Raw genomic sequence first — 25,878 nt, 5'->3', positions numbered from 1 at the left:
GAAACTAAGCATACTGCAGAGCAGCTGGTTGTGATATGTTGGAATTATGCATAAAAATACTTACATTAGGTCTACATTTTATAGAAAAGACTCAAATTCTGTGTGGTCTAAAAAAAATACTTCCCCCCCCCCCCATCTAATTGATCAAAACTGCTTTGCAGGAACCTCGTAAAGGTTCCTTTCATTTAAACTTCAAAAGTGATGGAGAAGTTGCAACATCCTACAAAGCCGGTTTAAGACTTCGTAAAACTCTACTGATTCACTTTTGAAGAAGAATATTTACAATGTATTTGAAACTTCCAGCTCTATGTACACAGTGAAACCTTACTGAGCACCCAGAAATGCAGCAACTAGGGTGTACCTCACAAATATCATTACAGGTCACCTTTCGGTTTATGTATTTTAAATGCCTGTCTTTTCAGAACTGAACCCTTGAACATCTAACTGAAAAAATATCTGGTTAGAGGTGAGGTTTCTGATTAAATAATCAGTATTACCTGTACTTCTTGGATAGCTGAGAAAATACATGCTAAAAAACTGAACTCTTGTTCAACGATGAAAAGAAAGTAACATTACACAGTGACATTTCCATAAGAACAGAAGCAAAACTAAGCACAAACTTGATTTCAAGATTACTTAAACTTTGGAAACGTCAACCATTACGTTAGAAATGACCTGCATAGAGTTTTACACATAGATTAACATAAAAACAAAATATATTTCATGGGTTAGTGCCACTTACAGCTAAAATCACTAAATGTACGGTTCAATATACACACAAAACAGACGGGAAGCTGGAGGTAGTGGTGCACACTGAAACACACAGAACTAACAGCACTTGCAACCACGTTAGCTCTTTTGCTTCCCAGGTGTATATTTTTCCCTACTTATCAGTCTTAGAAACACTTCCCACTGCAAGCACCTTGGAGTCATTAAGCCCTTGCGTCAAGGTCTGGGACTGCATCTCTAAGTCCTGCTAAGCGTCTGTACTTTTTAACAGTACTGCAATATGTTTTGGGGGAGTGGGGACCTGAGCACATCAATTCCTAAGAATAGTATCTTCTACACCAAAATGTAGAGGAGATCCTTGGGAGATAGCATCTGGCACAGAGAGAAAATAAGCACTGGTCTGTTCATAGGGCTAAGTTAGAAAAGATAACACATGTTGGGGATTACCTATTCTGAATCGCAGAGCAAGAATGTGTGATCCTTATGGCAATAATTTCCATCCTCCTGTTTTTCTGTGGACTCAACCATTGTCCCCATTAAGCAAGATAAGACAGTTGTGAGAAACGCAACTCTTCCTCTTTCATCTGTCCGTCTGCTGCCCAGAAAGGAGGTAATACACCTCACCATGTTGGTAGCATACTTCATGATCTTAAAGAAAATGGTATTTATTCATCATGAAAGAATTAAACCAAATGAGTGAGAACACCATAAATATTTCAAATGCTCCTAGGAAAACAAACAAAAACCTTTTTTCTTTTTTCTGAAAATGAAGCAAGAATGAGAGGGGAACAAGCAAAAGTTCACCTGATTTATCCATTTTCCTAACTAATTAGCAACATTTCTTCTTTTTTTGTTTCCTTGTAATTAAGAGCATATTGCAGGACGCACTTCCTCAAATATAGCACGCCTTGTCAAGACTTCTCACTGTTACTTAGCTTCGGGTACTGCTATATTTCTAAAAGATCTTTCACTTTATTTCCTTATTTGGGTAAACAAAAACAGGAAAACAGTAGAAAGAATATATTATTTTGTGTCCTAGTATCTGTAATAATGATGTCTGGATGTTTGGTAACTATCTTAAATAGGTGAATAAGGCTTAGGTGTTTAAGAGCTAAGTGCCACTCAACAGCTGGTTAAGGGAATGGGGGGAGAGTGAAGAATGATTCTCAATTAGTTCTGCGTTGGTTTTGATTAAAAAAGAGCAAAGCACCATAGAAGAAATGGCAGAAAGCTTAGCTGTATGGCAATTAAAGGAATAGAGGGAGTAATGACTAGAAATGACCTGAGCTCCAGGAGCCTTGTTCATTTAGAAACAAAAATTGATCTTTATTTTATAGCTATATACCGTTGAACAGAGATTCCTAGAGATACAGTTTTAGCTGTTTAAAATTAAACTAGATATTGAGATACTGTCACCAAAGAACTACAGCAACACCACAAGTCCCTCTTCCAGACTTATCTTGAAAGACCCACTTTCCTTTTCACTCTTTAGCCAGATTTTTCTTCCGTCTGTGAACGTTATTTTATCAGCAGCTAATATCCTACATCTAGGATCATAACCCTACTTGCAGGTAAATAGAAAAATTCAAAGGATTACATTTCTACTCTTATTTTGCCTTATACCTTTTATCTGTTTTTTATCAGCTTTTCTACTTGCAGCACTAATCTGTGCACTTATCTACTATTTGCCCTTCTGTTTTCTGGGGCAACCACTTAGCGAAAATCTCCATTATTTCCATTATCTTTTAAACCATCCTCTGGTTCTTACAAATAAATAAATCCTGGCATGGCTTTTTCTCACAGTCTTTCATTCACTGCATACAACTTTATCCTGTCTTCGGATGATAGTCTTATCAAGACAGATTTGTGATTTTTGTAGAAGTGCCTTGAACAATTCCTGTACGTATAGGCATTTCCTCTCATCCAAGGCCTAAGAAGTTGAATTCACTTCAAGACTTTATACAAGACCTAAGCAACATACAGGTTTTGTGCTGTGAAATAAACAGAGAAGTTTAATCTATTGCGATTTACAGACAGAAGCGTAACTGTTTCTTTCCTGTTTTTTAAGGGTTGATTAACAAATGCTAATATAAAATATAATGGAAATTGCTTTTCTAATTTTTTTTGAGAGGGAAAGCATGTAAAATGGAAATAGTAGCTGCAATTCAAAAAGTCTTTTTTTTTCCTCTAGAAGAGTTTTACCACAGAGACTAATTCTCGTAGCAAATAAATAACATCGTGAAGATTCCAGTCCTTCCTCCTGCTTCTTCATTTTCATTTGTTAAATCTGAATTGCAAAGGATTGGCTTGCAGCCCTAAATCTAGGTGCGAGTTGAATGTCTGAAGCATAATACAGACATAGTAAAACTTAGGTCAAGAACTGAGTAAAGCTAATTTATGCACAATGAGGACGTAGCAACCGACAGTATTGTGCAAACAATTTATCAGTATGCATCACTGTGAGTTTTCTATGTTCATTCAACATGTTTTTTTTCCTTTCAGAGAAACAACTGTGTAAGCTTTTAAATTATGGGTAGTTAGGATGTTTTCTGTATTATGTCTGTGAGTAGTTTCATACCACATGCGAGTCCAAAGCTTTGACCTGCTAAATTATTTTATCTGCATCTAAGTTAGACTCTTTTCACAACCAATAAAAAAGAATTAGTTGTCATCCTGAAGTATTTTTGGAAGGTGGGTCAGACGAATCACTCTCTTTAGGTGCCTATCTCTCTGTCTTAAGTTGAAAGGGAGCCGAAGGTGACTAGCTCAGGTGGAGATGTTTATACCATAGATGTTTACAGTTAGGTGAGATGAAGCTTGCCCACTGCAGCTTGGTGGTCTAACATTCAATCAAGAAAACTGCATGCATACTACAAAAGCATGATGGATCAGGCTGTTTTTAAATGCCTTATAACTGCCATCAGCTATTTGTTGCAAAGTAACTAGTGCTTGCTAGCCCCTGCTCTTCAGCAATTGCTGTGTCACCGGACCGCTAACTCAGGCCATGGTTTTATGCAATACCAGCTGATGGGACTCCTGTCCTTCCTTTAATCATTGGTTGTTTTACCAACTGAGTCTATTTACAGGACAGCCTTACAAATTAAAAACTTTTTTTTAAGCACTCTGTTTTTCCCTTTCAGTCCACAGTGCAGCCATACAAAACATTGTGCCAGTACAATTGTGGGGAAGAAAATAGGCAGTGGAAAAATAAAATTACAATTGTCAAAGAAAATATTGTCTCAAAAAACTTGCGCCCAAAAAGGATGCGATTACAGCGTTATCGAGAGGGAGATGTAAGCTTTTTAGCTCACTTTGCAGTTGATAAAGTGATTAATCTCATTGTCTTTCACATAACCACATGTAGGCATGCTTGCACTAATTTTAACTTAAAGCTTTACAGAAGTCTTGGATTATTCTTGTGCTTAGGTACTTTCCAACAGATAACTTGTAAACTGCAGATGTGCTAAAGCATGAAACCTCTTCCTTTCCCTTCCCTCCTGCAGATATATTCTGGCAAATGAAAGACTGGAGGCATTCAACCATTTTTTAAACACATCTTGTTTTCCCCTGCCAAAAACTTTTAAGTGATATCTGTTTCTCAGTGTTGCTGGTATCTGACTGGATTGTTTTGGCAATCCATTTTTGTTTTGACCATGCATATCTTTCATAAAGGAGACAAACATTTCCAGTGCATATTGAAACACCACCACTTTCATCTAGAGGAATTTTTCATTATAATGTGGTAGCAAAGACTCCTCCAGTTTTCCATCTCCTTGGTACATTATTAGACACAAATCAATCCAACAGAGTAGTACTTTTCTTAACTCATGCGCATTTACATGAGTATATAATCTAACATTTTAACTACTCAGCTGAAAGGTGATGTTATAGCTTCTAGTGGTTTCTTGTTAATCTTTAAAAAATTTGTGGAGTAATATAAAGAATTTTTTGATAAATGAAACATGGATACCTTATATTTAATTTCCTTAAACCACTGATGTGTTGTACAGGGAATTCAATAGAATTCCTTTTATTCTTTTCAGGAGGGCAGCCAAAATCTGCAACTTATTTAAATTTCTCTCTGGATAATGTTAAACTAGTGCTTGATATGTGTATAATGTATCTAGAAACACGAGCTAAAGACTCTGTGGCTTCCTGGGATTTTCCTGTAATCAGCAGAACTTTTTGCTACACAAAAGGCCCAAATAATACCCTGAAGTCCTTTCTATTTGTAAATCATCCACTAAATTATCTTGACTAGTGCAGCCTCATTTGGTAGTTGTGGAAGTAAGTCATTCTTTAAGCTGTTTACAAATTTCTCCCTTTACACAGCTCTGTAGTTTCTGACTGCATTCGTGAGAAAATCACAACAGCTTCCTCAACAGGACAACAGCAAACGACAAATACTCCATTGTCTAAACCTGAGTGTTTCCACCCCAGGACAGCCGACAATACAGGGCCTGGATCAAAGCTTAAGAAAGTTGGTGGGCATCTTTTGCTTCAAATCAGCAAGCAGACCCGAATTTCCAAACTCTTTTCCAAATTCAAACATGCTTTTATAAATAATGTAGCTAAGCTCAATTATTTAAAATTCAATACATTTTTGTGAGTGCACAATTAGAAACATTTACTCAGGTTTGTCTTTTCTTAACTGAAAGCAAATAATTTGTGCATGGCTTAAAAAACAAGACTATCAGTATTGATGTGATATTCTCCCGGTTAGCCCTAGCGAGATAAGTCTCAGCGGGGGCATAACCTTTAAAACCATGGCCACAGAAAACTGTTGCAGCTATGCTGATGGCTCCCTTTCAACACTGTCCTGCAGGCAGAAAACCGACAGTGGCAGCTACCTAAGAAGAAACACATTTGGAGATGGAGAAAGCCACCAAACAGAGGGAAAGGAGGGGACGCGAAGTCCCCAGCAGAATAACTTCCCTCTGCAAACTGTGGCCGTATTCAGGGCCACCTGGGGAACTGGTCAGGTCTGAGACTTGCCACCTAGAGCTGACCCAGCCCAAGAAAGGGCATGTCAAGAGAAAAAAGATCTCCGGGTGAAGGAATGAGACTTTACCTCACCAGTCTGGGTTACCGGCTCATGAGGCAAGGCGAGACTCCAGAGCTCCCCTTTGACGCTGATTCGACACCGACCCTAGCAGAGCTTTGTGGCAGGGGAGGCACTCCACGTACAGGGTTCTCCCTGCAGAAGGAAAGCTGCAAGTGGCATATACTGTAACAACTGTTTGAGGTTTCTAATGAATCAAAATAACATGTTTTCCTGCTACTTCTGCTATGATCAGTTACTGTCATCAAGCAGCATACTATCAAGTAGTTTTCTTGCCATCAGCCGTTTGTTGATCTCTTAGCAAGCTGGAAAAAAACCCACTTTCCATCCTCTTTTGTTGCAGGCAGGCGTGGATGCAGAAAGCAGCGACATAATTTACAACTTGAAATCCTGGCCAAAGAGTCAGAGTATGGATTCATCTACCAGCCACTCCTATTTAGGCCCCATTTTCTTGATCACTTGCAGCATGGCCATTACTGTAAGTAGATGCTCTATCATCTTCCATAAATTAGTATGAAATTTGATCTCAAACAACTGGGGAGACTTTCAGGAGAGTTTTGCAGGCTCTCTTGTCAAGCCTTTTATCTGAACCATTAAAAATAAGAGAGAAAACCCCCCCCACAAATGTTCAGTTAATACAGGAAACTACGTAAGACAAAGGTGATTTATTAACACTTTAGAATATGCATAGCTCTAGGATTTGCCTTATGTGAATTTGTGTCAGCCATTTTAAGTAAATGGGTGTTCAAAAAAAGTGTTAGGTTATAGAATTAAATGAAATATGGCACCGTATTTAATCCTGATATATATGTATTCAGAATGATTTTAACAGAATTTGTACTCTGATATAAATAATATTTGCCTAGGTGCATTGGTCAAACCTGATTAAGCAAAATCACTCAAAAAAATAAATGTAGAATACAAATAAAAGCTAAAACCTATTACCACTATAAAGCAAGATATTAATAGAAAGAACAAGATCAAATATATTTGATCATAAGATCATAATATATTATGAAGTGCCTCTAATCAAGAAAAAAGAACTACAGGTAGAGATGCTAATATCAAAATATATATTCTTAAGGAAGTTTGAAAATGCTCCAAAATTTCAGAAGGTGAATGCAAAGGATTTTCCTCACTAGCAGTCATGGAGATGTGTCAAGTAAATGGTTAAAATACAAGTAATTTGAGCCCAGACTTACTTTGATAGGTTGAAAAAATGTATTAGTATGTGTAGTTTTTACAAGAACAATGAGGAATCCCAAACGACTTAAGACAGGACAGAACAAATGGGACAACATACTTCAGGAAAAATCTAGCGCATAAAAGGGGATACACCAGGTAATAAAAAAGAGCATAATTGGGAATCATCTACTACATCAGTGTTTAATTATCAATTATCTAATAGGAAAACAAATGTGCACACAGTCTATTGTCAACTTTCAAGCGAAGATCTTGTAACGGCCACTGCTGACTGCCACACTGCTTGTTTTAATACTTCATACTCATTTTTTCATATGTCATAATCGTAAAACCAAAAAAAGCTATTTCATATTTCATTTACCATTTGAAATAACAAAAATTCAGTGAAACATTTTTAAAGGCTTGTGTAAGTGATTAACTATGCATAAGCAGTAGTCAGCTGACTGCGCTAGATCCGTACTCAAGGAAGACACTCGACTGGTGTCACTGCCACAGTATTACTCTCTGCAGTGGTATTGCCTCAAAGCCAGTCTTATCTCAAAGTGTGTCAAGACAAACCTGTGTACAAGTCTTTGCAGAACAGAGGCCTTACGCTGCCAGAATAATAATTTCCTAATTATCTTCAAGATTCTCCCATTTACAATGAGGTGTCTCCACTGAGAATAGGAGGTTAACAAGCTGCTTTTGCTGCTAGTTTGTGATGGAATAGGTTAGCCAGACACATTCTTCCTCAAAGCTATTTTTGCACTCCTTTTGCATCGTGGCAGTCAAGATGTGAGAGAAATGATCAATTAGTACTTTAAAATTTATTGTAGTCACTGCAGACTGTGGTTATGGCTTTCTTGATTTTAAATAATTTTTGATATAGTGCTTTAAAGACATAAAAGTTAAGTATTATCTCTAGATTACCTAACAGTGCTGCTCAAATTCTGCCACAGGCTGAAGTATTCTGTCCTGAGCCAAAAGCTGGGCTTAAATCCCTTAGAAGTTTGGACCACTTTAAAAACCATTCCTTTTATACCTGATTCTTTTCACACTTCTAAAGTAATTTATAACATTAAGAATTTTTGTTAGCTATATATGGTCTTATGCTTTAAAAGTTATTGTGTGAAGTTAGATGGACTGGGGGATTTGAATGGAAAACGTGAAGGCATCAGTGGAGGAAAAAGGAAGATGCTGTAATGATAATTGCATTCTTCTTGAGACACTACAAAGAGTTTATATCTTTTTATCCTGTATGGTTTCATGGGCACAGTTTTAGCTACTGGAAAAGATGCAGAAAGAGTCAGAAAAGGAAAAATTTGCACTTGTATGTCTGATTTCACACAGGAGCAATCCCAGATGCATTTGAAATGTTGAGTTTCCTACCGTATCAGTTTAATTTTATATTGCTGTGCAATTTATTTTTAGCCTATTTGGATGCTTTAGAGAATTGTGTTGCTCCTTTTCAGCTGATTAGAGTTATTCCCAAGTGGCTCTTAGCAAGCATGAGAATCAGAGTGAAAGGGCTGAAGTGCATGTCAGCCAAGGAACAGAGACTGTAAAATATTATGATTAAAAAACTACTTATTCAGAGGTAAAGACGCAGACAGGTTTACCATCATTTACAAGCTCTAGACCAAAAGATCTAGGCTTGTGTTTTCTTTCTTTCTGAAAAACTGTTTAATGTTTTTGCTTTACACTGTTCACAAAAACTGGATAAACGATGAAATTATAATATGGAATATTTTATTTTACTCCTTCTTCAAACCAACCTTAGATCATTAGCAGAAGAAAAGCACTAAAATTTGAAGCTGATTAGGTGATCAGAGAGATTAGTTGGTAGACTCAGTCTTCCCTTGGACAGATATCCTTCTTACAAATACTACTATTATAGCAAGAAACTTTTATTACAGCTTGGTCAGAAGACCAGTGACTGAAAGAACCCAATGTCTTTCAAGACCCTCTCGGGCAGCATCAGGATGCGTAGGAAGCACATTACCCCATCCTATAGCCTGACAAAAAAACAGCTCTCAGGTTACCTCTACTTCTATATTAGCATTGTTATTGAGTGATGGTTCATTTAAAAGTCCTTTCCCAAACTTCTGTTTATCATTACCGAGAGAGCAAATGCTTTGCTCAGCAAAGCTACGGTGCAGAAACTTGCTGTGGTTCATTCTTTAGATTTCCACCACTTGAGGCAAAAACTGCAGCTGATCTGCAGCCTCAGCTACAGGGAGTTGTCAGGACTAGTTGAATATGAGTGCAACAAGCTGCTACATCAGCTGTTTTTTCTGGACTGGTTTGCCAGTACTTCAGATCTAGTTCCTCACATTGACTTTTTCTTTCTACCCAGGATAGACTATTTTTTTCCCACTGTTTGATGGAAGGGAATGCAGCTTGTGCAGAAATACGGTGCGTAGCATATTGCTGAACCTTCTAAGTCACAGAACGGAACACAGTATCCTTGCAGATTATCAGTGGGCTGAGTTTTGTAAGCTATTCACACTTTTTTAAAACTATCAGTTTGTACACAGGAAACCTGTTTTGTAAAAGAAAATCACTTATCAACAGATAAACAGTTTTCAGAATCGTCTGAGCCATGTGCTTTGTTGCAGAAAATACAGAAGTGGAAAGAGTTGCAGAAGAGAGTATTTTGGCAGGTACAGCTGTGGACAGTACACTTCAAGGCAGCAGGACTTACTGACTGGTGTTTGATCTGCCAGTTTGAGGTCTGGGTACAAAGCTTTGATAGCTGGACAATGTTTCTCAAACAGGCATGGATAAATATAGCATTTTGACTGTAAGTCCCGTGTTCAGGACCCTGGCTGGGATTAGAAGATATGGCACAAATCCCTTGAGCTTGCTATCCATTTTCAAATGGCTGAATTTATATCTACATCATCTCACCACTTACAGTGATAAGCCCTCTTACATGTGAGATAATTATCTTGCACTTTCATTTTTTTTTTTTCTTTTTACCCAGTTTCCATCTCTGTGTCATACTAAGTCCAGCCATTGTCTCTGTCAGGAGTCAGAAAATGTCTCCACAGGTATAAGACTTCTTAGCTCTTTACACAGCTTGCTTCAGAAGGTTTGTGATTAACTGTGTTTAAAATGTAAAGTGACCTTTCCTTTTTTATATGTAAATTATTTTTATACTGCCTCCATTTAGCCCCTCTACCTGCAGGAACGCTTTGTAACTGATGCTGTTCACGTCAAACAGTCCGAGCTGTGCAACACTCGTGTCACAAACACACGGATATCTTCTACTCGAGGCAAAATCATCCAAAAGGAGCATTTGTCAAAGCTTATATTGCAATGCTCGTCTGATCAGATAGCATCTCTTACTTACAGACCCTGCTGTCCTGGTGAAACCCCCCCCTTCCTTCCAGAGGTTTTCAGAGTTCTAATAATCTCCAAAATATCTATTCTTGCAGTTCTCCCTAGTGAAATAATTACCCAGAACTGATCCTACCAAAACACAGAAAAGTTATAAAAAAAGATTTTGTTAATTTGAATCACTTATAAAAGGTGGGTAATTAAGGAAAGAGGCTGGATGAAAAGATCTTTTCTAATTTGGTCTTCTAGTGCTGACTTTTACATGCATAATTATATGTGATTAGGGAGCGCTCTTGCTGATGATTAAGTCCTGGCTATCTATTACGCCAAAAAGGGCAGATCTAGCAAACCAAGACTCCTGTCTGAAGCTCTGGACTGATCTTCCAGAAGGAACAGAGCTACAGCTTTGAAATCCAAGTTTTACATGTGCAAGAGGACCAGTATTTTGATAGAAACTCAGCAAAACCTCATCAGAGACTTTAAAAGCAATTTAAACAGTCCTTCTATGTAAATGTAGCCCCTGGCTGCCAAAGATCAAGTGACTCATAACTCACAGGAAGGAAAACGGTGATGGCTTTATCCAAGCACTCCAATCCCCCTATGTCATTTTACACAGACCTTGTTGAGACTTCAAAATTAAGGAAATCAGAAAAAGCATTCTTTCAAGAAACTATGATAGAACAGTGTGCTTCCTTCCTGGGAAAACGTGTATCTAAGACTGAAAGTTTCTTAAATAGAAATATAAAGATTCGCTGCCTCTAGTATGAATCGGCAGTAACAACGAAGTCTAGGCTGAGCAACAGGTTTATTCCACAACGAGTCCTCAGTCCAAACCCTTGAAGGCACGTACAAGCTGTGCTCTACCTGCACGTCACGACGGTTGGGTGCACCATATTCTATTTGTGAAAGAAACCCATATACGTGAACACGTGCTCCATCGTGTCCTCTAGTCCTGATGATTTGAGGATTGGGACTTACAGGCTCACCATATTAATTTCTGCTTCATGCTGGGATACCATGGCGTGCACGCACAGAGAGACCAAGTTTCTGGGGGATGCTTAGAGTTCCCCTGCCTCATAGCATACACCCAGCTAATGATGCTGCTGTGTAAAATACCACATCAATATCATGTAATCCATAAAAAAGCAGAAAAAAAGAACATCAAAATGTAATTTTTGGACAGCTGTCCTTCTCATGAAAGGTTAAACAGGATGTCTTTGGAATTACCTATTAGGTATGTAACAGCATAAGATGGAGGATTTCCATTTTTTAGAACTTCAGCCAGTCTGAACACATCCGTACAGGACTCCAGCAAGGCTAGAACTTGTGCTCTGGCATGTAAGCATCCATACGGTTCAACCCTTAGTGTGATCCCTGGCACAGCTTCCACTTATGCCAACTACTGTTCTCCCAGACAGTACCCAGATAGGTTTCAGGGGGAAAAAAGTGTTTGGGATAGCTCCTAAAGGCAGTGTGGAAAAGATCCTCCCTGATTTGGGAGGCAAGGGTAAGAAAACTTTCAGACATGATCTGTGTCAAGCCGCTTGTCCCTTGTGGACAGAAAACAGATCCTCCTCTGTTTTAGCTACTAGGACAGATGTAGCGCCTCAATCAACAGCAAAGCAAGTTCCATTTTGCAAGAAGGCAGATCAATTTTCCAGCAGTTGGACTAAATAGACTGTCTGGGAAAGTGTTGTGCTAATTATAAAAGGGGATGATGGAAATGGGAACAAATATGTTTTTACTGAATGCACAAGGCATTAAAAATAAGAATGTGTAATAAAGATAATTCTATGCTTCAGTAATCACAATCTGTTTAATAATTTTATTAACACAAATTTGACCTGTTTGGTAACTTCTGAAATTTAGAGGGCATGTGGGATAAGGAATGCAACAATTACTGCCTACAGCATCTGTGTAAGATTAAGTAGGTAAAAAGAAACAGGTATGGGAACTGTACTATTACTGTAAAATCTGTCACTGTATTCTCAAGTTGCTGGAAAGTCAGGAGCAAGCTACACTCAACGTTTGAGCACTGATGTTCTGAGAAGGAAATCACAGCTTTGACAGTAGGTAGCGTCTGCTGCAGAGCACCAGTGACACTAGAGGTCAGCACGGCTGCGTCTACATTAGCATCTCAGCGTGGGCCAGGAGGATGCTTTGCAGGGGCTGCAAACGGTGCTGTAGCCCACATGATGGAGCAGCCTCAGTGTTTGCAAAGTAGGGTCTTCCTGGAGGAAACTAAATGAAAAGATGCTATTACGCTAACCTGTTGCTAACGGTTGTTCAGGCCACAGGCCCTGAGTAGACCTAGTCTGAAATAAACTCCCAAGACTCATATGGTATCGACGCTGGGTCTCACCATCAACTGTTTCACTCTGCTGATTTGCTTCTGTCCTTCAGCATTTACTAATTTACTATCCTGTATTTACTAATAGCGATCAGAGTCACGGACAGCATGTAAAAAGTATACAGAAAAACACTGCTTTGTCAGGTGAGAAATTTCAGTCTAGCTTCCATTATATATAAGCATATGCAAAGACAGTATTGTAAAGGACAACCTGACAAAACTGAAAACTGCCTAGAGCCAAATGAGCAGAAATATTGTGAGCATAAAGACACAGATGATGGTCGGTAATCATTTGAGAACACTTTGCCAGGTGTCTAAAAACCACCAAAACACAAGCCTGCAAAAACTTAAAAGTATTTATAAAACTATGACAAAGGCAAAATGCTCAACCTCGTTTAGTGAAACAGCTTAAAATTAAGGAAATTGGATAGAAAATTGGGAAGCTGAGCAGTAAGTATAAATTAGAAATAAATTTTTGTAGAAAATTAGTAGGAGAAGTAAAAGGGCATTTGGAGAAGCTTGTGTGTTAAACTGAAAGGAAAGGTAACTAAAAGATTTGGATTTGCAAAGGAAAAATTTTGATAAATCAAGTAAACTAGCTAAAAAATCAGCTGAAATATAAAGCATGAAGATTTGAAATGTCGCATTTTCTCTTCCTTCTTTGAGTCAGACATACTACAAATACTGATAACGTACCCCCAAGGCCACAGGACAGAAAAATGCATGGAGGATGTGACCCAATGAAAAATCACCCCAAAGAGGATATTAAAAATGAGCATAGATCTCAAGGAAGAGTACACTGAGAAGGCCAAGGCTTGAAGAAAAGCGAGAATCACTAAAAGACAGGCTGGGTTTGCCTTCATTTTAGTACCATTTGTAAAGTCTGAAAGTTCTTCAGGCACATAAACAGGGAAAGAACAAGGAAGATATGAATAATACATGGTAAAGACAGAATGTAATTAAAGATAACTTGTAGCTTGAAAACTAAACGAACAGTTCACCTCAGTTTTTGGCAAAGAGGTAATAAGCATCTCTGAGTTCTGAAGGACATGGAGTATAAAATCACAAATCCAATAAAAAGTATTTTTGTAGAAAATCTCCCCAGTCAGAGTAATACCCTATGATGGAGGAAAAACAAATGGAAGTACCTATATTTAAGTAGGGTGAAGAAAATTATATTGTCCATTGCTGGGGCAGTTGATTTTATGGACAATGGATTTTTCTGTACTTCGTTTCCCATTGGAAGGTATTACATATGAGTTTTTATTATTTTAAGACGGACGATCAATTTTGATGAGGAGAATAAACTGATAAAAGGAAAAGCCTTGCACTTTTATAGGCAGAAAAATTTAACAAAGCTATGTCACATAGTGTATTCTCAGCAGATGCAAACTCTTGCTGCCAAAGATTCAGGATGACCTGTGATTCTCTGAGCAGCATCAATAGCACTTACCTAATAAGTCCTGTTAAGATGTCTATTAACCATAGTGCCTCACATTTGCATAGCTCTCAGTTACCTTCAATTTTATACCTATCAAGCTTGTCCGGCACAGAATACTTTTCTACCCAGAATATTTTGTCATGAAAACACAGTATTTTCACATATTTAGGAATAAAAAGAAACTTAACAATGTAGCTGGTTCATTAGTAAGTAAAATAGGAATACTGTCAATGCAGAAAGAAGAAATATATATATATTCTCTGTTTGTGTAGGGAAAAAAAACCAAGATGGTATACTAAGCTCACCTGAAGAAATACTTTCCATTCTAACAATAAGTTTGGAGAGTGTTAAAAGCTGACCACTAAAGCTATGCTTTTTAAAATGAGATGGTACAAAGATTTTGTATCTAGAGATTTTATTAAAAGTAGGCAATGGAGCTTAGTGGAGCACTAATAATGATTTTATTTATCATTATTCTTTTTTCATTAGATCTTGGACTACTGAGGAAACTGAGACTGAAAGACTGAAAGAAAGCAGGTGCTGTGCCAGTACTGCTAAAGGCTAAATGAGACAACCTGGATAATTGAGAGCCTGTAAGCCTGGCATCAGTCCTAGCAAAATAATGGAATAGTTCCTACAAGACTCAATTAATGAAGTATTAAAGAAGGGATATAGAATTAACGTCATTCAACATGATTTTTTTTTTGGAAAGCAGGACTTGCCAAGCTAGCATGATATCTTTGAGAAGTTCACAGGAACCAGGTGCCTTTCTGTACTGCCTACCTCTACAGAATACTCTGGATGGCAATGAAGTTTCCAGAAAATTCAACTTGTCGTAAGAGATGAGATTATACATCAGCACGACATGAAGCACCTGCTCGCCAGTTTTACTGGGCATGTAGTGTTTAATTGTGGTTTGTTTTTTCCAAGAACTATTTCTCTTTCTTTCATTCATGGCATGCAAATGACAAGCTACTATTAAACACAATTATTCAAACTTAATAGTGAAGGCAAGCTGCTTGAAGAAATGTTCCTAAATCTCATTTATAGGAAAGAATTGTTACTGCCCTGCTGGTCTGAAAAAGGCTGTGTTTGAGATTCATTTCCTACACATTAAGATGATCTACTTCCTAAATCATTATCAGAAGTTCTGCTGCTTTGCAAAGTCCATGATGCAAATTCTTGCAACTTGTACAAGTTTGTGATGTTTCTCAGCTAACATCCTTTCAACAATCCCAGTAGACCTAATTTAATTTCTAATCATTTCACCATGCTTAACACATTTTTTCTAAATTACTTTTGCATTTGCACTCAGAGGGAGTACTGACTGATTTTTCGCTTATAAAGTTCTCACCTTCCACTCCATTGTTTCCTATGCAAAAGGGAGAAAACTAACTCCAAAGAGCAACTCAGTGATGGGCTGCTTCCAGTCCATACCATAGTTCAATAATAATATGGCATTCATTATGGATTTCATATACTTCATATTCATATCTCCAACCTCTATCACATTACACAGAGAAGTACTGTACCTCATTTGTGCCTTCTGGATGGAGGACCGAATGCCAGATTGTGCACAACCCACAAAACAAATATGCAAATGAACAAGTTCACAGGTATTATAGAAAATGTGCCCATTTTCTGTTTATCTAATTATATTTTCTTCTCCTTTGGAGTGGAAAAATGGAATATTTAAAGACTTTAGTCTAGTGTTAACATTATTATTCACAATGTACAATATACATATAGAAAAACAGCCTGAAAGCCAATAAGATGCAATAGGCATAAATTAGAATAAAAGCTCTGCTATTTTGCCAAACACATGGTATAAGTTTTCATAATTTCATGTCACTAAGTCTGTAAGATGTTTCAGTTGATATTCTTTTAACATCTCCAGCTGTGGTAATCCTTTTGCTATGCTTGCAACAATTTTTTCTTAATTTTCATTTTCCGTAGAATGATCAAAGAATTACTTTTTTGCTTGAAAACAATCTTGTCATATACGAAAACAATCTTGTCATATACTGAATTTCTTGGAAATATCTTTAAGGATCTGTGACAACTAGATTTGATTACCTTCTTTTTTCAAAACCATTCTATTTATCTAAAGAAGACAAAAACTCCTTTTGTATTTTAGAACTTCACTTAATGCCTCTCCCCAGTATTTTCTTCAGATTTGGACACAAATACCCAGCTCAGATTTAATGCACAGTTGCAATCCTAGACTGAAGAGAGGTGTTTGTGCTGACTTACTTTATCTAGGCCTACGGCTTTCTGAAGAAGCAACGACAAGGTTTTATTGAAAAATCTTCAAAACAGTTCACACGCGGCTCTTCAGTAGCTCATGTTCCCTACTTTCTGACCAAATTCTTATTCACCTTCCACAATGTCTCCAACAAATGAAATCACACTAGAACTCAAACTCATTATTCTCTTTTTTTGTCTAGTTTTTGATAGCTGCACTGCTGCTAGGTTTGCCACTTCCACTTTCAGGATGAGACTTCTCCACACCTTTAAATTCTGCTTTGCTTTTTAGCCTTCCAAAGAGCTACACAATTATTATCTCTCTATGTTAGAGCCTAAATCCATTCTCTCCAAATATTGGACTTGTTTTTGTCCCTTTTTCTAGCTCAAAAGGCAAGTGGAAGAGGAAGTATAACATTTTCACACAGTGTTCAGTTATCCAGAATAGTGTCCCTAACGTCTCATGCACTCATTCTTTCATCAAGTTTTCATATCATAAAAGCTACCTTTTTGCCTCCTCTTTTGCTCATCCCTTAAATTCTATCCCAGTTCACCACAACCTCCTTTGTAACCAAAGAAATCAAAATAATCATCGAGTCTTTTATCTCCACTTTCTTACTACTGGAGCTATTATCTTGTCCCTTGCCTTCTAATCCATTCTACCCTGTTTATACAGCGCGTATACCAAAAATATATATATATACACACACCTGTGAAGTTTATAATGACATACATAAAATAATAATGTTCATGAATGAATGATACTACACATAAATTATAATGTGTTGTCTGTGCAGCCCCAGGAAGTTGTTAATCGATAACTCGGATATCCCAAACATATCAACAGTTAATTTAAAACTGCACACATTTTTGAAGAATTTTAATTATATTCTTGGAGTTCATTTATAATGAGCTTTTAATTACAGAGAATGTCCTCATATCTTAATTCTTAAATGCAGAGAAAACATGAGATGTTAGATAATTCTTAAAATAACATGCTTCAATTTACATATTTTTTCCTTTTATTATACCAGAACTGTAAAGACTGCTTGCTTTACTTCAGTCTTGCTTTACTTACTTATGGCAGTACAAATGTACGATAAAGGAAAATTCTGTTTCCTCTGTCATCGTTAATGACAGCAAAGGCTGTCATTCCACTCATGCATGCCTCCTCTAAAATTTAGTAGAGGGAACGTTACAGAGAGAACAGAAGGAACGTTATTGCTGTGAACAACCATTTAACACAGTCCGTGACTATCTCAGTTTGGGAGATCACTGACCAGTTTTCCTTCCATTGCTTAATTGTTTAATCAGCCATTCTCCTCTACTGTAAGAAAATAAACCGCAGCATAGTGCTTTACGCAATGTCTGCACGCATTTGTCTGCAAGAGCTTTAGCATTACTTCACAGCACAGCCCCTCATGAGAAAGACTGTTTGCTTGGAGAGCATCCAGTAAAATCTGATCAATAAACCCATCTTTATTTTTTTATTCAGCAGCTCAGCTTTATTTAATTCTTCAATTTCTAGTGTTGCACAAAAGCACTGCTGTATAATGCATTACAATCCAGGCTGCCGTTTTGCTTATCCAGATACATTGCATTTGTCATTGTGAGAACTCACCAAGAACTTGATCTGATTACCTGGTTTGCTTTCATTTGGTTTACACTGAACTTCTTCAACACAGTCTGCAGGAAACCATCCAATATGTCCCCGGGTACTGCCTTCCCAGAATCCACCTTCACCGATGCTTAAAACTAAATAAAGACAGACACAGGCAGCATTAGGGTTTTTCTCTTCCCATGTAAATACCAAAATTATTTACATAGTAGGTCAAATTAACATGTTGGTAAAAGCAAACACAGTACAATAACCCAAATTCTAGTTCCCCAAATACAGGCACAGAATAACCTGTAAATGTGACTCTTCCTGATCAGTCTTTGGATTCCCTTCTGAAATTATTTTTGGTCAAAAGTTTCCTTAGCCCTTACATAATTCTTTCTGTTTTCAGTGTTCTCATTCTTGCTTTTATCAAGGATAAATGCATGGTCATATTAAGACCAAAAATTTGTCTTGCCTGTTTGACTGAAGTTGAACTGCTGAGTCCACATAAAACTGAACCCACACTGAAACTGTTTTTCAGTTAATATTAATAAATATTAAAAATATATATATAAATATCTTGAATGTTTTGTACTTCCTAAGGAAACATGCTATTTTATTTAATGGCTAGCTCCAGAGATTTGAAATGTAGGTCAAGTAATATGAATTTAATGGTGTGAGCATACAGCAAATACTTGAATATCCCAATAGGTGCGTTACACGATGTAGATGCCTTCTGAAATATTTCAATGATTTCTCACAGTAGAATATAATGACAACGGGGAGGAGAAAGATCTACCAACAGGAGAAAAAGCTGTATATTGCACTTCTGATTATCTTGATATTAATCTTATGACTTAACAAGGATTGTGAAAAAGACTTGAAGAATAACAATGTATGATTTTACTATTAAGCAATTGGAGATGAATTACCATAATGAAAGCTTCCTAAATATTTTGTAAGTACTACGTTTAAATAAGTTTTATAGAAGTTCTTACAAATCACAGTATGTTCAATATATATTAAAAGAACATAAACGTACTATGATACACATACTATATATATTTAGTATTTAAATAAATGCAACGTTATACATTTTAAAAAACATAGTTATCACTTCTAAATAGGTTGATTGGGATTGTAGTTCAGTCATACACAGATCCTCAAAGTACATCTGTAAAAAACACAATGTTCAGTGCAGAGGTCCCCGGGCTACCAAAATAAAGCCAGTGACACTGGAGTGGCACAGCATATCAGCTGTGCGCTAGCTGAGCCAGCCAAGCTAACGGGCCCTGCTGAAAATCAAGGCTAATTAGGCCAGGCACATCTCTTTGCTAACGTATGCATCTGGTTTTCCAGACCTGGGATAATCTCTCTGCAGGGTATTGCAATATGTAGGCATAGTCGCTTGCTCAGAGCTACCTTGGTGATCTCCAAAGCAAGCACTCTTTGCACTTTTAAAACATACCTTACCAGGCTTTACAGTCATGGTCCCGGAGCCTGACTGCAATTGAATTCTGTAGCTGTGGCACAGCTGCGTCTCAGTGGCTTTGAATTTGAACTTTATTTGCGCTACGGTAGAGCAAGATGAAAATCAAATCTGTGATAGGCCAAAAAATACCCCTGCTAATACGAAAGGAATTGTAAAATATCTGGATTGACACACCAGGACCTGTAAAATTGCATCTGAAATTAAATGTTTGCCTACTTTGTCAAAAATGCAATCTTAAGCTATTTGTAATATTACTTACTAAGCTTGTAATATTATTGTCATTACCTGTGATATTACTTACCATTACGTACTATGTCTATTAGCATAAATTTTTAACAGAAAAATCCTTTTTTAATTTTAAGTCCTTTACTATAGTAAATTTAGATGTACAGATTCTATGAACTGCGTATTTACAAGTCATTTTCAGTAAGAAGCACACGTTAAGCCTTGGCACACAAATCCATTACGGCAAAATCCTACACCCGGCAATCCAGACCCGGATGGGTCTCACAATGCACAATTTATCAACGACCTTTCTGACTTTATGTATATGAGCAAACTCATACCTGCCTAGGTGGTTATGGGATAATGGTGGAGGGCACCATTAGAAGACACCAACTCCACAGTGACAGCTAAGCTGCATAAAAAATTTTTAGCATGTCTTTGCTTTTAGCCACCCAATACCTATTGATACTGTTTAGTTAAGCAGAAGCTATTGCAGCTCTACATTTAAATGACAGCAAAAATGAAGAAATCGTATCTGTGCTCTAATGATATCAAAAAAATAAATAACATGTAAATCAAAGTGTTAATAAATATAAATTTGGGGCATAATTAATGAAAAACATGTTGATAAACTCCAGTTATTCTTGCAAATATTTAAAGCTTGTGCACAGTCACTCACAAAGTCAATCTGATTACTCCATGCTACGTAAAAGAGAAGGTAATCACCAGCACCCGATACATTCCTAAGAATGTACCCTCCATTCATGTAACAACAGAGTGCATTTCTTCATATATCAGATAAGGAAGTAGTAAAACTTAGTTAATAACATATACAGATATTATAACTATTGTAGGATCCTACTGTACACTGACTTAACTTAAAATACTAAAAGCAAGTCTGGGATGCCATTCAGCTGAAAGAAATTGTGAAATGTGAGACAGTGAAAGACTCCTGTTGCAAGTAACTAGTTTTGTTGAGGAGAGTTTTGAGCACTGAATCTCAGTTCTGATTTCACTCCTCAGACTCACAAGATAGGGAGAATACAGACTACTACGCAACTGAGAAAGGCTTCCCTAATTCAGTAGTTTATTAATCTGTCATATCTGCTATTTTGATGCTCTGAATCACATAGGAAATCCAATGTCTAAAAAGCATTTGCACTGTAAGAAGGTACTTGGGTACTTCACACCCACAGAATAATTCGATGTGTTTATGGTAGTTGAAGCTGATAAAACATCCAAATCAAGATGAGAAATGTGCTTTGTAAGCATATATGTGAGTTCAAGATGAAAAGTGATTACTTCACAGCAAAAACATTCCCACTTTAGATCACTTTTACATGAATTACTAAAATGTTACCAATTACTAATAGCAGGAGCAAAGCAGAATTACACTTAGACCTGCCTAAAAGCATAGTGTCTATAGAAAAGAAGTAGGAGGAGAAATGAGGTATTACCAGAATGCAGATAGCCTTCACAATTCTGGTTCAAGCCTGTCTACATGTCACATGTACAAATAAAATGATGGAACTTTTGGACTTACTGTCATGGCAATTATGGGCATTATGGGTTCCAAGAAAGGTGGGAAAAAGATGGAGCTGCAAGAGGCACATGGATGACACAGGAGGCAAACGTGGGGAGGCCAGGAATAAAGTTGATGTACAGAGACAGAGATTAATTGTTGATGAGATGGAGAATAAGCAAATATGACATAAGACTCAGAACGTAAAGGTCGAGATGAAGATGTAGGTTCTGAACGAGTAAGAAATTTCATAAAATCTTTGTCATGCACCTCAGGTGGTGTTATTAATAAGAAATTCTGCAGCAGAAGGCAAAACCATAATAATCTATGTATCTATAAAAATGGGGCACATTTCATGTATTCCAATGTGGGTAATTGAGAGCTTACAAGATAAATCAAAAATATAATTTATCTTTCCTACCCATGGATGCTTTTCAGATTGAGGCCTTAATTTCTGTCTTTTCCCTCTCACAACAGTGCTTAAGAGACATGCTATGATGGATAATTTGGTACCAGCAAGAGATTTTCTAATCAACATCTTCCCTTCTGAAGGGCATAACAATAGTAAATCAAAGGATAACTTTCCCAAAATAAATAATTAGGCTTTATCATTTGAAGTATTTTTTTCCTTTTGCTTTTAATAAAAAGAAAAGATGTGGTTGCTATGGCAAGAGCAGGCCAGAGTCTCTTTACACACAATATGAATTACAATAAGGAATCTGATGTTGTAAGAGTAAAAATAAGGCTCTAATAACATCCTGAAGCCTGATGTGTCTTTTCACAACATAAGGATAGCTTAAAACAAGAATTATGTTTAATTATATGAACAAAACTGCAAATCAAAATTGGACAATTACCAAACAATTGAATAACATGAAAATATGTATAAGCAGATGCCTAACAAGACCTTATTTTTCACGTCTTGAAAGTATTATATTTAATGACAGCCAGATTCTGCTTTGCCAGAAGTCCGTCCCCCGTTCCCCCCCCAAAAAAAGAAAATCATTTGTAGTGCCAATTTAGTAGATGATGTTTTGTCTCTTGCAACTCTTGTAACTTCTAGAGGGTTTTTTTGCAATGTATATAACTAATTTAATATACTCATCTCTAACAGCTTAATTACTCAATATACTTTCAAAAATTCACTTTAATCAAAAACAAAAATATTTAGTTTTATTCATTCCCATTACAACTCCCTTCAATATCCAACAATAAAGAAACAGGGTATAAGAATGTACTTCCATCAGCCAATGTTGCATACTATTTCTAAATTTCTTGCAATAGTTTAGCATTGTAAGCTGAAATTTCAAACAGTGAATTTTTCCAGGTGTCTTTATTTGCAAAAATTTCAGTGAAAATTAGAACTAAATACGGGCCACTGTTTTTACAGTTGTTAAAGGACATTATCTGAAACAACTTTGTGTAAACTGCACTCTCAGTCCATCTCTGAGAAAGGGGAAAAGAAGTAGTGATACCAATTGGGAAAGACATCACCCTTCTGAAAAAAGAACACTCTTATAAATTGGAGGGAAAAAAACCAAACATAATACTAAAAAAATTGAAAATATGTTGAAAAATCTAGCAACTGAACTAGCTGACCCTGATGTAAGAACTGTCAGAGCTAAAAGAAAGTTATATCTGCTAAGTGAGAGAAGCTGAAGATTTCAATACTTGTAGTGAGAGGTGGGGTTACATAAACTGAAAGCCCTCTAAAACACAGAGTAGAAAGCAGAATTTTCAGAATTTTATTCTTAAGTTGAAAGGAAGAGTGATAAAGTATCCCTTCCATCAGAACTGCAATCAGAATGTTACTTGATTTGATTCCGCAGTTTGGTTATTGACAAAAAATGTCATTTCCCTAATGAAATATAAAGAGTTTTCATTTGTGTTTTAGCTATCAGGGTTCAGTGCAAATACAAACCACTTTTGTCTCTTGATGTAACAATCTATCTCCTGGATTTCACTTTTCTAGTACATTAAACTATATTTTAAAGTTTCCAATGGACAGAGACCTGATTTCTCTGTCTCAGGACTATTTAATATTATAATTTAGACTTCGCTCTTGTAGAAAAGTCTGCTGTCTAATGTAAATTCTCAAAATTATTAGGCCTTTGGAAGGACAGTCTATGGAAGGACAGCTTCCAAATGACAAATAAACTATACAAGAGCATCTGCTTCAATGAGGAAAAAAATTTTGCCTAAAACACTCCCTAAAAAAGATACAACTTAAAAATGCATGTCCTTAACCTTGAGTTGTAATGGCAACTTCTTTTCCCAAGCATGTATTTCAATACTTACATAAGGTCAATGTTTAATCTACTTTTGTATATAACCAAGTAAATAGAAAAGGATATTAATGGGCAGGTAGAGTGCAGAGTGACAGTTCTCTGTATCTGAAGCGCCGCTTCAAACTTTACACAAGTTACAATTTAATCTCGTTCTACCTCTTTTCTTAAAATTGAGGTTTAGTTTTAATTTTACTCCACATCTTTTTCTATCCCTACTTGTTCCTGAGAGATATGCCTCCCTCCCTGCCATTAATGATGAACAGGATCTGTCTGTTCTGCCTTATGGGCAGATCCTTTTTGGCTTTAAAATACATAATCGAGAGAGACAGTGATGCAACTTGAGATCAGTGCAACAAGACTGGAAAGGAAGTAATTGTCTATAGCCCTGATGACAACCACAATAAGGCCACCAGCACGCAAACAAGCGACTGTGCCCCAGCTGCCATGTAGAAAATGTTCTTGTGCAGTCCACGTACAATCTGGAAGGAAAGCTTGTGTATCTGCACATAATGATTTTGTATGATTGACCTGAGCCATCAGATTCAACTGTGTCTCCAAAGATTTCTTTTAGTGGAGAAGCAAATTCAGCAATTCTTTCCCATGTCTGGCTTCCTGTCTCCAGCTCCTTAACTGAGTGAAGACAGCTGTTTGTGGCAATTCACAGAGAGCTGAAATTCAGGAAATAACAAGGGCACCTCATTCCCCTCCTCTTTTTTCTTCCCCCCCAAACTTACTTTTGACTTCCAGTTTTGCCAAGTCCAAGTGACGACACTTCTCCAGAAAGCTACCTTACCTAACTGTAATTCAGTATTAAATTGTCTGACTTGCCTTAACAGTCTAACTGCTATACCCTGAGCTTACTTCATGTCTCACTGGTTGTGTCCCATGGCACTATGGCATCCAGACTGATGAGGCTTAGCTTGCAGTTTTGGGTGCCCATCATGGCCACAACCAATGTCAGGCTAGATGCAGACTCCAACCAACTTTCTTCCTTTATCACCTGTATTTTTTCAGGAAGGAAACTAGGGCAAAGAAGCAGTGTTTAGGAAAAGGACCTTGGGATGAGAAGAAGATAACAGCGATGGCCTGTTGATAGAGCAACCACTCAGCAAGTCAAAATCTGCAAATACAATAATTTGTCCATAATTCTCTAAATTGGAGGAAGGAAGGGTCAACTGAAATGGAGCTCGGCTGTTCAAGTTTGGCTCTGCATATCTTTTCCTTCCTTTTTTACCTTTGCATTTGGAACAACTTTCTATGAAGTCAGTCTTTTTCCTCTTGTTTTGGGAGTCTCTTAATTAGTTTGAGGGAAGCAAAGGAGAGAAAAAACACTGTAAGAAACAAATGTTCTGAGTTGACTTGAATTTTGGATAGAAATTCCAATCAAGCATTGCAAAATCTGTTGGTTCGTAACTTTTAGCACTGTCTCTTTTAAAGAAGGCTCAGAGTAAAGTTTGCTGTTCTCTGCACTAATCCCCCAAAGTGTAGGTTAAGGGAAGGCAAAGCAGAATTAAGCTGCGACCAGGTCCCAAACCAACTTAGATCCGGGAGCTGTACCACTATGCTGGACTATGCCAGTGTGCTTGTCTGCAGTTCATAGCTCCCACCACTCTTCCGCTATCCCATGTCTCCCGAATATTTCAGGCCAGCTCCTGACCACTGAAGGAAGGCTGGCTTTAAGTAGTCGACAGCGAAGACGATGCCTTGCACATAGGAATTTGTAGATGGTCTTATGTCCTAAACACCTCCTTGCAGCCTCCACAGCACTTACTTCCCGCTGGGGCGGGGGGAAGCAAGGTGCTGTGTTTGTTACAACACTCTGAAAGAGCAGCTGGGAGCCCAATTCTCTCTCCTGTTCTTCAAATGCAAGTGAGTTGAAGAAATGAATTAGATTATTATCTGTGATGAGTCATAATTATTTGTGTTAGGAATTTAAATCAAACTGATAAGTCAGGAGGCAGTAAGGAAGCTAAATAGACCAACAGATCTGAGAAAGATTAATATTTCACATTATTTTCATCTATAGAATAAAAGAGTAGCAAAAAAATGCTTCTGCAAGCCTCTTGCATTAAATTCTGCTTCCAAACTTATTCACACAAGGTACAAAATGCTGTTAAAAAAACAGAACAGCATTTCTGTAGCTCTTCCCTTTCCAGTATTTTATTTACTAAGTGCAAAAGCCTAGGAGACCAACTTGCTTCTGCCCAGAAGCACTGTCTGTTGGCAATATCTTCAGGCACAGCAGGGGTTTAATAGTCTTTCTTTTTCAAAATGACTTACAAGTAGGTTTCATAAGAAATGAAAATGTAAGCAATATATTTGGATTGCCCTACTGGCTCAAATCACACTAAAATAAAAGCAGCTTTGTAAGGGTCAGTATTTCTAATGCTGAGAATTGCTG

General features: G+C 37.2%; 1 protein-coding gene across 4 annotated transcripts in view; it reads right to left on the bottom strand.

The window, feature by feature from the left end:
• Nucleotides 1–25,878, bottom strand: part of SHANK2 (SH3 and multiple ankyrin repeat domains 2) — a 374,573-nt gene that overhangs the window by 185,429 nt on the left and 163,266 nt on the right. For all 4 annotated transcript variants that reach the window (XM_064512811.1, XM_064512809.1, XM_064512810.1 and 1 more), the window contains one exon: nt 17,992–18,105. In XM_064512811.1, coding sequence (XP_064368881.1) covers nt 17,992–18,105 — 114 coding nt within the window. The remainder of the gene's footprint in view (nt 1–17,991; nt 18,106–25,878) is intronic.

The sequence above is a fragment of the Dromaius novaehollandiae genome, chromosome 5 (genome assembly GCF_036370855.1).
Source record: "Dromaius novaehollandiae isolate bDroNov1 chromosome 5, bDroNov1.hap1, whole genome shotgun sequence".
NCBI lineage: Eukaryota > Metazoa > Chordata > Aves > Casuariiformes > Dromaiidae > Dromaius > Dromaius novaehollandiae.
The sequence above is the reverse complement of the archived record's forward strand: the minus strand, read 5'-3'. Positions and strand labels throughout refer to the sequence as shown.